Below are 14,702 nucleotides of genomic sequence, written 5' to 3' on the forward strand. Positions count from 1 at the left end.
AGCCCAGGAGGGTCACCTGTGGCAGCAAGTTGTCCTCAGATACCTTTTCATTTTTATTTTTTGCATTTCTGCGTGGTGCAAGAAGAAAAGATTCTCTTCTGCAGCTTGGAAGTCATGGGTGGAGTTTGCATTTTGTGTAATCATCTGGAAGATGCAGTTGGGATTCTCTGCCATCCATTTCTAGGCTTGAAATGCATGAAGGGCAGTAGCAGCAGTTCCATCTGTTTCAAGATCACTGCAGTAATACTGCTCAAGTAATTTCCCTTCATTAGAGTCGATTCAAACCTTTGTATCGTTTGTTTAATTACAAGATGAAAAAAAAAAAATCTGATTACAGTACAGTATTGCTAGGTATTTGACAATGTCTTCCTTTTGAATATACTTGGACCTGGATGACAACACTAATCTGGGAAAAGTGTTCCTCAATGAGATCATTCAATTGATTTATTGATCTGAAGGCCATTCATGAGATGTCTTAAGTGCTAACAAAACCCAATGAAACCGTAGGAGAATTGTCAGATTTGAGTTGTGTTTAATACCAGAGAAGATTGTAGACTACTGTGTGCTCCATTTGTCTGCTAGATGTATCAACGTGTGTCCCATATCCCCTTTCAGCGTGCATCTTGCCAGCCTATCAAGATGCTGTTAAATGATACTTCCAGGCTCTGTGGAAACACATCTGCATTATATTCTGCAGAAGCTAAAATAAAATATCAGTTCTTTTTCATAGGCTTTTAAAGGAGTTTTTACATTACTGTTTATTGCAGGGATCCAGAAGTGACGGCAAACAGAGATGGAAGTGTATGCTGTGTTGCCAGGCAAAACATAAAAATGTTTTTTTATTGACAGATCATTCGTATCTTGACTGATGGATTCATGGCTGCCATCACAACCATAGTGCTGGATGAGTGAAAATTTCACAATCCTTTAATGTCAGAAAATGAGAAATTTCCCTTCCCTGTGCAAATGGAACTTGAAAAAGTCTTCTGCAGACAGGAAGATGCATCTTGAAATGCTCCTAACTGACCTGAAAGGGAAGTGCTATGCTCTGCAGTGGGGATTTGAGCTTTGCCTTCCTGCTATATTGCATCTCGCAGGTAGCTGAGGTACTTGTGATGGATGTGATAAGGCACTTTTCAGCCGCAGTACTGATTGTCAGCCATCTTTGGTCAAGACAGCTTTTAACATGCTTATGTGACAAACCCTTCAGCGCAGCTCCCAGTCATGTTGTAGACTGTATTACACCAAACGTAGAGATAAATATGTTCTGGTTGAGATAACTGCTTTCTTCCATCATATTCTGGACTTGAACTAGGCAGATAAATCTCCGTTTGACTCTTCAGTCATGGTAGAATGAGGAAGGTTTTTGCTTTGGATTGGCCAGTTTGTGAGTTTATCTGTTTCCTCTTCTGAACGTCATGATGTTCAATGATTTCTATCTGTATACACTCTCTTGTGCTATAATTGGTCCTTTTGAGCAGCCCTCTGTATTTTAGCTGGCTCTGTAGAACCCCTTTCAAAGTCCTTAGTAATACAGTTAGTAACAGTGTTTGCTATTGCGTTGGAATTGATCACTTGAGCTTAAGTGAAATGCAACATCTGGGTTTTCTTTAGACAGAGTATAAGAAAAAGTGACCTAGACTGAAGTTTCATTGTAGTCGTTTTTCTTGAGGTCTTAATAGTGATTGTATTTGTTGAGTTTGTGTGTGTGTGTGTGGTATTATCTGGTCTTTCAGGTTTTCTTCCCAAATACTTTCAAATCAGGAAACAGAATTGTTCATCCTTGCTACTATAAAGATTCTTTTAATTTTCTCTGAACAGTAGGACATCATTAAAAAATGTTTCTTTAGGACATCTTGGAAGTGGAGATAAGGTTTACAGCCAGGCAGACTCCAGGACATATTTGGAAATAACAACTTACAACTTGTCATGTAATTATAATCATTGTGTTTCAGAAATTATTGGGTATTTGCTAAAGCTATTCAGCAAATGTTTTACTGATATTTTTTACTTGTTACTCTGAGGAGAAGGGAATTTGCTTATCAGTTTGGTAGTCTTGAGAATGAGTGTCCTTCATGAAAATGCATATCCTTCCTTGTGCTGGTTTCTGAAGGATTGCATTGCATGGTGTCTGCCAGGCAGTTCTTCTATCTACTGTACAGTTCATGGGAGGAAAGCTGTATGGTCTGTTGCACTTTCCTAACCTAAGTGAAGCAGGATCCCACTGAATATTTGGCAGCTCTAGAAGAGTTTGATGAACGCTGCTGACTGAGCAGCAGGCCATGGAGGCTATGAAGAAAAGCTGCATACAGAAAGGGTGAGCTGGAAGGGTGAAAGATAGCGCTAAGAAATGTGGTAAATTGGCTGGGTAATGGTGGGAAGAGGGCTGGGAGGGGTTAGAGTAGGGGGAGGCTGGACAGGTGGCAGCAAAGGAAAGGTGGGGGAGACTTTGTTGGAGATCCAGAAGAAATTGTGGAAAATTGAGTTGACTTCTGCTGGATCCTGCATCCATGTTGTACTGGAAATGAGGGCACGCCATGCTGCTAGACAGACTTTCTTTTAATAGTGGACTTTTTTCTGTCCTGTTTTCTATAGCTTTGGTAAGTCAAAATTAACCTGCATAACATTTTTCAATAACTAACCATAGATTTCCTCTCTACTTAATAAAAAAAAGTCCCTAGTCTGAACTTCTGGAGGAACCTTCTTCCCACTACGTATTGAAGGAGCCTGGCAGCCTTAAAGGATGAAGTTAGCTTTTGTGAATATCTCCTTACAGCAACACAATTTAGTATTTCGGTGTGGTGACTACATAAGTTGAACTTCTTATGCTGCAAGTAGTTTTCTTAAATGTACAAGTTTCTTCAATTTTGCTGTCTTTTTGTAGAATTTCAGAAGGCATCCTGAAGAGTTGTTTCTCTTTTAAATGTATCTTAAACAGTAATGGATCTGGTCTTTTCTACTTCAGCTTTGCTATGTGGAAGCAGTTATTTGGAGATGAACTCTTTGAGAATACCTTTAATTAATTTGAAGCCCTTGCAAGAATTTGGTGGAGTTGGAGCCCAGTAATACTGGATTCTGAACTGACTCAGAATGACAGAATGAGATCTTGGAGTTGTGCTAGAAATATGAAATACCAGCTGAATGCTCAGTAGTGATCGTGTAAGTAATTACTAGACGAGTCCTCCAAAAACAGTCTGAGAATTCAAGTCTGCAGTGCTTTCATTTGTGCCATTTTGATACTTCCATCCTCTAAAGAGCGTAACAGAACTACAAAGTTAAGGTGTGCAGTGGCTTGTGCTTTCAACACAATCTACTGGCCCACAAGTATTCAAAATGGAAAAAAAAAGATGGGGAGTGGAAATGTAAGGTTCTGGAAGAGGTTTGCCAAATTTGGGATTTGTGAGAAATATTTGGAATGAAATGTAGCTTGCAGTTCATGACTGGAGGCATCAGAAGAAATGAGGAGATGCCTAGTTTAAAATAACTGTGAGAAATGGTAACACATGCAATGGCTGCCTACTGAAGGTAGTAGTGAACTTATAATGGCACTGAACAAATTGATGGAAGAAAAGACACAATGGAAGGTCATCATATGGAACAGAAATGACTTTTGTTCAGAAGGTCCCTGAACAAAAATTACCCAGGGCTGAGTGTTACAGGAAGTACTGATGTATACGAGCCCTTTCGTTAGCTGCTAAGCACTTGATCTAGATCACTGTCTTGGATTTGGGGTTTCTGTATGGTTGCTGCCTTAGACAGTGTTACATTTCCTCAGAAGTAACATAATCAAGATAAATAATAACTCGGTCATCTAATGTAACTGTTGAACTACTGCTGCAGGAACGGAAGGCTTAGATTTACTCCTGAACCATTTTTTCTCCAGTCCAAACAAGGCAGTTCCCTTCACTTCTTCTCGTATGTTGCGTATTCCAGCTCCCTGGCCACCTTAGTGCCACTTTGCTGGACCCTTGCAAGTGCCCTGTCTCAAGTGGGCAGCCAAAGCTGGACGTGGAATCCTGCATGTGGCTGTAGAATTGTCTAGCAGAGAAAAATCATGCTTTTTCCCTGAACTTATCTGTGTGACTCTTGTGTGGTGAGTTTGTTGGTGAGGATGCGTTCCGACTCTCATTCAGCCTTGTACAATTAACAAATGTACAGTGAGAAGAATGGTGTGGTTAGGGTGGTATTTTACAGGTTTATAGTTAGAAAGATTATTGTGGTGGGAAGAAACAATCAAAAATGAAATGCTTACCTGTGTCCTGGGCTTGCAGTAGAAAACTCCAAAAGAGGTGATCCAGAAAGAGATCCTTCCCCAATGTCAGTCAGCCCTTAAATGAGGTCTAGGAGAGGTGCAGCCAGGCTCCACCCCTTCTGGTCGCACAGTTGAATTGCCTTCACTTGTGCTCCCAGGACTGACTGGGTCTTTGCCTCAGGTGATCAATCAGAGGTTCAGGCCATGATTCAACACTTGCCATACAAGCCTGTCCATCAGGATCACCAGGTTCTTTCTATAGGGCTGCCACCTAGACATTTGCTCCCTACCTTCTGTTGATGCATGGAATTATATTCTGTAACAGCCGTAAGACCTTGACATTGTTGAACTTAGAAGGTTTATCTCTAGCCATTTCTCTGGCCTTTTGGAGGTTTATATAAATGGCATCCCCGCCCTTTAATGTGTCAGTTGCTTTTTGTTACCTCCCTCCTCTTATTTGATGTCACCCACAGTCTTGCTGAATGTGCATTCTGTCCCGTTCTCCAGGTCTCTGATGGAGATCGCAAGCCCTATCAGCCTTTCCTGAATGTCACCCGTAACTGCCAGTTACGTGTTGAATCATTAACCACCGACTTTGGGCCAAACAGTCCAGCCAGTTTTTTCATTCACCTTGTTTTAGTCCATCCCGCTGCTTTTGAGAACTCGTTGTTTCTGCCAGGTTGGTAATTTGGAAGCGCCTTATAATTTTGGGGCTTGGATGAGGAAAGGGGTTTAAAAAAAGAAAAAAAACCACAAAAACAAAAACAAACCAAAAAAACTTTAACCCTCAAACTGGTTCCTGCTCATCAAGTGTGGAGTTTAAAAACAGCTGCAACTGGAGATACATCGTGAGTGAACTTGACTGAAATTTCTGAAAGACATCTTTCCTGAAAATCCATGGTTTTGTGTTTTTTGTTTTTTGGTTTGTTCTTTTTTTTTTCTTTTTGAGGAAAAAAACTGAAGAATGCACTGTTGCCTGTGATACGTTTCCAGGAGAGCTGCAGGGACTGAAACTGTCACAGCTTACCTGAGTTTCTACAAAGGAATGTAGACCACCTTGTAACATCTTTCATAGTTGTTTCTTTGGTGTAATGGTACAAAATCCTGTGAGTGATTGCATTCTGTGTAGTGGATAAGGCAGTGAAAGCATTTAGATAGACAGAGGTTTGAAACAACATGAGGAACATGGGCACAAAGAGTTCTCCAGGGTCTTCCTTCTGATTCAGTCTTCTGCTTTAGATCTGTAGAGGACCAAAGAACCCCGTGTCTGCAAGCTTAGTGTTTAAGAGTTGTGATCTGCTCTGATCTCAGTGGGTTTTTGTTTGTTCTGAAACTCTGTAAGTGTTAATGTTAGCTTCTTGTTATGAGATGCTTGATCAGGACCCTTTTTGTTCGTAACACATGGTGCTGTCCCATGTTTTAGCCCAGACCATGTCCCATGTTTTACCCCATCTTCCTACACTACTTTAGCAATAATTATTCGAGCCAGCTATCATACAGTAAAACTGATACTGAAACAATTCAGTACTTGTTGGTGAAGGGAAATACAAACTATAAATTATGTCTTATTTTTGATTGACTAAATCCAATTCTGGCAAATAACAAAATTGCAAATTAAGTGAAGGCACTTCGCAATGTGAAGCTTTGTACTTCTGCCTTCTTTAACAGTCTTGCTGTTTAGAGAGCAATTTTAGTTTTCTTTCCTGTTTCAGCTCTGAAAGTGGCTTTGATTTGTTCAGTCAATTTGGTCTGCTATTGCAGCTGATGAGTTGCATGGAGGTGTCATACATGGTGTCATTTAAAAGTGAAATTGTTGCTCGTGAAGGAAACATGTAGGATCAAGTAGGTCTACTTCATTCATGCAAATTGAACTTGTTTACATCCAGTAGATTTCTTTCCACCCAAGTTTGAGGATGTTCTTGCTTCACAAGAGAAGGGGCCATGGAGCATCTCCATAGTGGCAGCAGAGTGCTTTGCTGAGGTGATCCTTGGAGCGAATGAGGGGCTGCTCTTCTGCCTTTGTACCAATCTCTTCCCTTCTCTTAGTTTTTTGGATTCTGTTGTTTTAAGTAGCTGGAGATGTTCAGATCTAAGGATAAAATGTTAAGAGGACAATTAAAGCTTTTAGACTCCTGAAACTTAATTCACTTAGCTTCCCATGGTTGTAGGGTTTTGAAAGAGTACTGAGATACTGTTATATTTCAGTTTTAATTATAAATGGAGAAAGTGTTGTTGGTGCACATAAAGTGTGTTGCTTTGCTCAGCTGATGGGAGCTCTATTTCTCTAGAAATACAGCTTTATAATAATAATACAGGCCTAATTGCATTCGTAGATAGAAATGATAGATATTTCTTTAGGTCTGATTGGTCTTGGATATTGGCATTATGGAATTAGTGCTATGATGCATACATTTACTGCTCTCGCTTTAGCTATAGATAGCTATAGGATAAGGCCTAATTTACTAACTTAGGAATTATTTGATGGTTTTTGTTTTACATTGGGAGCTTCTTAGCATGAGAATTACTAGTTACAATATATTGTAGTGCAGTCACATTGGTCAGTAGTTTTCAAGACATTTTAACTTCTTGGTAACAATAGAAAAGGTAAAATATGTTACTGCCAACATTATCCTACATCTCTTCTTGATGGCAGCCCTGAGTATTCATGGAACAGCCACTTTCTTTTGAGCTCTGGCTTCCTTGAGCAGTAAAATTCAGACAAGGCTTTTTTTATACTCCTGAAAAAGTAAGGCCATATCTGTAATTGGTTTGGTTCATCATAATGACTGTAAACAGGGGGTCACAAGAGATGCATTAAGATCTTGATATATTCTACAAGCAAACTTGTTTTCTCTTTTTTTTTTTTTTTCTTTTCGTTTTGTAGGTCAGATTTTGATCACAGGAAATTGGTAGTCCTTGTTCTGTATTGCTTGACGTAAAGAAGGTGCAGGGAGAACGTTCCTTTTCTCAAATTATTTATTTCTACAATCTGATGTTAATTTGCTTTTGTTTCAGCTTCTCAGGTTACTACCTGTAATGGTTCAGTAGATGACATATACCACATGTTGGGCTCTCAATTCCAGTGTGCCAGGTTTCCTTATAGGAACTGACAAAAACTGAATGATTTTGTTGTGATTCATTTTGTTTGTAATCCTAGACAGATAAGCAGAGTTGGGAGGGGCTGTGATTTACTTGTGGTTAAGACTGGAAAGCAAAATTGTTAAAAACTTTGGCCATTTCTCCTGTTACCACCCAGAGTATATCATAGCTGAATGAATGGGAGCTAAAATGAGAATAAAAGTTGAGTTTTGGTGATCTATCTCAAGTCATTAATGAATTTACATGGAACTTTTGAGCTGTGGCTTATGAAGAAATGTTTCACTACTTAATGCCAGTGAACATAGCCAGAGTGGAGAGCTGGTTTATGTGTAGTGGCACCAGTAGGTTTGCCAACGGATATTGGTTGGATCCTTTGGTACATAGTGAAATATCAGTCCCAAGTTAGAAATGACCCTTCTGCAGATGCTTTGAGGATGAGTAAACTTCTATAAGCATTTTTTTCTGTGCTGATGATGTATAAATTCTCTTGTTTCCTGGTTCTCAACTAACTGCTGTAAACAATGCAACCAGCAGTATGTGAACTGTGATCCACTTTGTGACTAGTAGTGGAATCATCTTGAAATGTGTTCTTTGAACTTCAGAATTAATCTGCTCTGTTTGCAGAATAGCTTGTCAGCAGTTCAGAGGCTATGCAAATTGCAAACCAGTTGTTTGCAGAACATGTTTCTCTGGCTGTTGAAACAACGCTAAATATTGATGAAATATTTTTCTTGGAGTTCCATCAGCTTAGAAACTGATTTTTTTTAAGAGATAGCTTAGCCAGATCTTTCTGGCAACCACAATATAAGAAGTCCTGTGAGAATTGTAGTTGTTGGGCAATGTATTTTTTTTGTGCTGTTGTCATAACTTCTGTAACAGAGCAAAAATAGTATGTTGAGTAGACACAGATTACCTACTGCATGGCCTTTTAAAATTAGGACTGATGACACAGGGTATTTGTTAGCCAACTTGTGGATCAGAACATGAGATTTCTTTTACCGTCTCTACAAAAATGAAAAAAATAAGAGTGATCTATCTTTGAAAGACATACAGAACCAGGGCTGCGACAGGCTGCTGAATGCAGCATGAACCTTCTCATGTGGTTGACAGGAAATAAGAAAGGTGCAAAAGAAATGTTCACTCTGTTGGCACTGCCTGGAAAGGTGAGCCACTTATCTTCTGGGAAGGAGGAGAAGAGGAGCGATAGATTAAAAAAGGGTCCTATGGTGTCAGAATCCATCACTTGGATCACACTGAAGAGACTGCAAACTGTGTTAATCTACTGTGACTTCTAGTTTAGCGCATCAGATACTTTTCATTTTATTTATGTAATACTCTCCTGTACTTTGTTACCACTTATGTTTGTAAAGAAATTAAAAAAATAAACGCCTTTTTGTAAAAACCATTATTTTTTTTTCTGTGGGACGGCTTACTTCCTTGCCTGCAGTATGTTGGCTGCAGAAATTCTTAGGTGAAGAAGTCCAGCCTGTTGGCAAAAACTAGTGTGAAAGTGGTTGAGGTGCTGTTCAGAGGGCCCTTTCTGGTGAGATAGAACCAAGGGCTTCTCAGTTATGAAGTGATTTTGTTGCTCTTGAACTATTTGTGGCTTGTACAGTGATGGTTACAGTTGCGGTATACTTCGTGCAGACAAAGGTTTATGTACTGGAATGAGAGTATGAGTCATTGTTTCAAAAGATTTGATGAGAAGGGCAGCTGACAACTATTCTTGAGCTGAGTTTCTGAGAGAGGATGCAGTGTGGTCAGGTTGATATGCCCTCTGTTCTGAGAAGTTTTAATTTGCTTTCGTCTACACCAAACTGTGAAGATGAGAATGTGGGAATTATGTAGCTATCTTTATCTCCATGCCAGCTACCTAGATGACAGTTTTTAATTCTTTGTAATTAGAAACAGCACATAGCATCCGAAGAAAGAGGAGAACAGGGTCAAGACTTGATTAGTGCAGAATTTAAGGAAACCCCTGTTTCTGTGCAGCAAAAACAGATCCGTATTGACCATGGGATGGTTTCAACTTGCCCTTGGCATGATGTGTCCTTATACTTCAGCATGCTTAAAGTCTGCTTATGTAGCAGCAGCTTACATTTTTATGAGTTAAAGCACTTTGCATTCTACGTAGATATTACATGGATTTGGTATTAGTACCTGTCCAGCCTTGCACACGTAATAACATTGGGTATTTAAATGTTTCTTGGGATAATGCCCATTGCCGCAGGCTGTGCTTACTGATCTGCAGCCGCTTTTGCCACTCCCAGCAAACCTCTGACCTGTTACTGGCATGATATGGGTAGTGCAGAACAGAAGTAAGCTACCTTAGCATCTCAAGGAACCTCTCTTTCTTATCTCTGACAACGTACAGGTGCAGGCAGCACGTAAGTACTCCAGAGTTCCTTCTCCTCACCCATGCTCCTGTTCAGTCCAGCTGTTGTGCTGAGGGATTGATCTGCTGGGTGGTGGCAGTGGTGGAAGGCGTGGGCTGGAATGGCATTGGCTCACAGCATTTGCTGTGCTTAGTTCTCAGAGGTTTGAGTATTTTTTTACTTAATGAATACTAATTGGTCCTAATGATAGTTCAACAGTTGTGTCCTACTTCTCATGCTGGTATATTTTAATTCTTATTATTGATTATCAGCTAATATCATGTACATCAGATGTCTTAGACTTGAAAGCACTGGCTTAGGCCTTCTGGTTGGAATAAGATGTGAATGATGGCTTCCATTACAGCTTTTAAAATGGATCTTTTGTTTTTTTTGAGTACAAAATAGAGCAGATGTGATGAAAGTTATTGTAGCTAATAAGCTACTACTTGACCATCTCGGAGAACAGATTTTGCTGAAGTCTTATGTTACTTTTGAGAACAAATATCCTTTTTAAAATAAAAGCTGTTTTCTAATGTAATTTTTTTTGTCTTTCCCTTTATAGCTAAACCAGGTGGACGGGTGAAGTGTCAGTATATTTCTGCTGTGGACAAGGTGATCTTTGTGGACGATTATGCAGTAGGATGTAGAAAAGATCTCAACGGCATCTTATTGTTAGACACAGCTCTGCAAACACCTGTTTCAAAACAAGATGATGTGGTTCAGCTTGAATTGCCTGTTACAGAGGTAAGGTACAGGAAAAAGTAGTGTATGTAAATAACTGTCAGAAATACTGAAACCAGATGTTTGTCCTCTAGTTTCTAGTGTGACGTTAACTGCATGTAATGAAAAAGTTTCTTAGTTACTAGCCTTTACGTAGCACTAACTTACTGTAACTACTTGTATCTCAAACAAATGATAGCTTCCTTTATCAGGAGCACGTTATTTTGGAACGTCAGTGACAAGAAGTAAGGATATGATTCCAGAGCTTTGTCAGTGCTTATGAGTGGGATCTTTGGAAGTTGATGCTGCTGGGCATCCTTGTTTTGTTATTTTGTTTTGCTTTATACCTATGTCTTTCAGTGGAAAAAGAGAGACAATATAACCAAGCACTTATTATCACTTTAAGGGGTAAAAATGTGTACCTTTTTGCTTGGAATCTAATGCTCAGGGTTTTATTCAGCCAGCATAACATCTCTTAAATGAGATAGCAGGTACATTAGTGTTTTCCTATTTTACCTTTGTAGCAGTTGGGCAGATCAATATGATGGGAGGATCGGCACAATAAAAAGGTGCTATAAAGGAAGGGAAGAAGACTGCTTACCTGGATCAGAAGATTCCAGGTTCAAAGGAGAAAGCTCCACCAGAGAGGGATCTCCGGAATAAAGTCCTTCCCCAGTGGCAGTCAGCCCTTAAATGAGGTCTAGGAGAGGTGCAGCCAGGCTCCACCCCTTCTGGTCACACAGCTGAATTGCCTTCGCCTGTGCTCCCAGGGCTGACCAGGTCCTTTCCCCAGGTGCTCGATCAGTGGTTCAGGCTGTGACTCAGCAGTTCCCATACACCCTGCTATGAGATACACTCTTGGTGAAGACAGTAGTTTTCACCTGTGTGTGGTGACTGTGACATAAGGGAGATAAAACTGCACAGCAGTTTCAATTACAAGTAAGATTAATGATTTGTTTGGGAAGAACATAGAGCATCTGCCATTGCTAGTATTTAGGGCAGTGCATACATTAAAAAAACAAGAAGAAGAGTGGACTGCTGAATCCAGATTCTAGAGCTTTAAAGCACTTTGAGAAAAGTGGACTTCCCAGTTTATAGAGGAAATAAATTTGCTCTAAATTATACAAAAACTTATCTTGAACAATGATTTCAGATAACTGTGTGAATGTAGGTTGTGTGGTTTACTGGTGGTTTTTTGAACTGCTTGTCTTAAGCAGGAGTAATAGCAATAAACTGTCACTTCACAGACATCTTTACAGAGAGGTTTTCAGGTTTCTGGTTTTCTGGGCTTTCTGACCCTGGTGTCAGTTTTAGATCATTTGTGGGTAGCTATGGAGTCCTTGAGGTGTGTGGCTGACCAGGAAGGCTGACAGGGTAGCATTTCCAGGCCAATGACAATTTTGCTGTCATTGGTTTGTATTCTCAGACGGTTTAGTACAAGTACAAACTATAAGATCATGTCAGTTTTTTTAGCTAAATATTCCACTGGATCCAAAGACAGTCGTTGGGATTAGACTGGAGGAGTTGAGGGCCAGATCAGTGAGATGGAAGGAATATCGTTAGCAATATTCAGATCTTATTTTTAGCTTTAAACAGGAGTTACCCAGACTTCAGAAGGTTTTAGCAGATATTGAAACAGACATCATAGAAGTGTATCAGTCCAGTTCTTTCATGAAAAGAAGATAAGGAATTTTTATTCAAAACTTTTTTATTAGTCTCTAAAATTTCTCTGCAAATCTTTGCTCTTAAGTACTTTTTTTTGTATGGTTAGTCTGCCAGCAGTGTGTGTACATTTCTAATAGGCAGCACTGACACATTGTTTTAGTGCCTTTATGCTGGATTTGCTTCCTCCTACAGCTCTACAAAATTATGAACAATGTGTCTGTTGATCTTATATTGTCTGTGAGAGACTTTTGAAATGTGAGTTGTGCATAATACTTTATGGAAACTTGAGCAACAAATACAGCCTTAGCTAAGGGACTGATTTGGCTTATTCTTGTCTCCCCTGAGCTCCCCAAGCATGTAACCAGGTGGCCATTTGACCGTTCTGTAATTCCTGGCTGTTTAAAGTCAAGGCTGGCAGTTGCCCTTTGGAAGTATTTCCTTTTGTTTGTAACTCGAAATATTTAATGGAACATTGTTCAGATGTAGCCTACTTAAGAACAAGTATGGAATGCTCTGTGCTTGGTGCACGAGATATGCCTTTGATTCTTACCTGTGATATGATGTGGTGCAAACTAGAAACAGGTGGGAATGGAAGAAAAAAATTGTATAAATGGATGTTTAGAATGTTCTTTTTCTGGGTGCTTTATTTCTGAGTTGAAAATTTCTCTAGGCAATAGATGTCATCTGTTTTGCTTGGCTTTAATATGTCATATGTTAACTGTATGACTGACTTGTTTAATGTTTGTTAATATTGTACCTGAGGGAACTTGTAATAATTACTAACATTGCCGCAGAGATTTTTCCATTGGTTGGACTGCAGAATAAAATTTGGAACTACTTGCTCAACTCCGTGTCTTCTGTAGGAGTTGTGCTGATACAGTGTAAGATAAACTGGGTATGCCAGTATGTGTTTCCCAGAATGATGAAACAGTTGTAATTCCTTTCTGTAGCTATTCAGCGTGGATGCTAACTGTCTTCTTGCGCATCTGTGTTTTAGGCTCAGCAGCTGTTATCTGCTTGCATAGAAAAAGTAGATGTTTCTAGCACAGAGGGATATGACTTATTCATCACACAACTGAAGGATGGTTTAAAAAATACCTCACATGAAACAGCAGCAAATCATAAAGTTGCAAAGGTAAGAATTTGTTTCTGTACTGTCTAACATGGATTCTTAACTTTAATTTGCTTAGCTACTGTTATTGAAGCATGCAAAATGCTTAACTTAGTGTGATGGTTTTCATTTGCAGAGGACAAAATCTATTATGTGTTCCTTAGTTCCTCAGGGTGAAGTTTGATTTGTTAAGCAAGAAACTAACAAGGCACTGAAACTAAAATTTTGAAGATATTATATTTCCTTGCATTGTGTCTGTATTGTTTTTGTGTCCATTCCTGTAATACTGCTTAAATTGATTGAAATCAAGAAAGATTGAAACAGATGCATTTTCTTTTGCTTCTGAAATCTTTGTGAGCTATTTGTTGTTCAGCAGTCAGAATCTTAAAATATATTTACCTAGGCACTTTTTCTCTCCATTTAGTGGGCAACGGTTACGTTCCACCTTCCTCATCATGTTTTGAAGTCTGTCGCCAGTGCCATTGTAAATGAACTCAAGAAGATAAATCAAAATATTGCTGCCTTACCTGTAGCATCCTCTGTGATGGATAGGTTATCTTACCTCTTACCCAGCGCGCGACCAGAACTTGGTGTGGGACCTGGTCGGTCTGTGGACAGGTACATTAAGATAAAATCAGTGATGAATTTGACCCTTTAGTTGGATTAGAATAAGCTCCTAAATAATCTTAATTTCTTTGCTGAAGGGAAAAACATGGAATTAATCCTTTTCTGTACCTTGTTGCTATTACACATACAGCTATTAAATTGTTTCAGGTACAGTGTACTGTACCTATTGGTAAACTTAGAGAAACATTTATGGTTGCCAAAAGAGAGTTCTATTTGCAATGCTGCTTTAGTTCTAGTTGGATGAAGTTGCTTTGCTTTCAGAGAGATACCGGTTGCAGCCCTAAATTTAGTTCTGTAGGTGGTATTGTAACATGTTAGTATGTGTTCACCCACATTTTACTTTTCGTAACGTTTGATTATTGCTGTGTCTGCACAGTCAAGTGCTCATGACTGATTATTTGAGTTATCAACTCTACTCAATCTAGTATTTAGTGTAAACTTTACTGAGACAGCAATGTTAAGATGTTCAGAAACCACGTAGCTTTAAGAGCTTATGTAAGCCGCTTTTGAACACAGAATGAACAAATTTGTCTACCAGAGTTAGAGCATTCCCACTATGCTACATCATGAAATCAATTCCTTTTCCTTCATGCAGGAAGGAGTTATGCCCATGCTTTGTCTTTTAGAGGATAAAGTTTAGGAAGTTGTTACCTTTGAGTATAAATGCTACTTCTGAACTCTCTAGTCTGCTGCTATGTGTTTGGGATCAGAGAAAATTTACCTCATAGACTGTTGGTTCATCTCTTTCTGATCTTAGTGATGATGTGTATGTAAGTGAGTAACTTATTGTTTTAACCTTCATAAGCTGACTCGTTAAAATGTTGGTGAATCTTCAAAGTTTATAGATGAGTGC

General features: G+C 39.2%; 1 protein-coding gene across 7 annotated transcripts in view; it reads left to right on the top strand.

Annotated features, from left to right (window-relative positions):
- Positions 1-14,702, top strand: part of BIRC6 (baculoviral IAP repeat containing 6) — a 170,949-nt gene that overhangs the window by 4,092 nt on the left and 152,155 nt on the right. For all 7 annotated transcript variants that reach the window (XM_042891308.1, XM_042891334.1, XM_042891327.1 and 4 more), the window contains exons 2-4: positions 10,289-10,470; positions 13,109-13,246; positions 13,647-13,840. In XM_042891308.1, coding sequence (XP_042747242.1) covers positions 10,289-10,470; positions 13,109-13,246; positions 13,647-13,840 — 514 coding nt within the window. The remainder of the gene's footprint in view (positions 1-10,288; positions 10,471-13,108; positions 13,247-13,646; positions 13,841-14,702) is intronic.

This window comes from Lagopus leucura, unplaced genomic scaffold (genome assembly GCF_019238085.1).
Source record: "Lagopus leucura isolate 7727_CA_CO unplaced genomic scaffold, USGS_WTPT01 Super-Scaffold_73, whole genome shotgun sequence".
In the NCBI taxonomy this organism is placed as follows: Eukaryota; Metazoa; Chordata; class Aves; order Galliformes; family Phasianidae; genus Lagopus; species Lagopus leucura.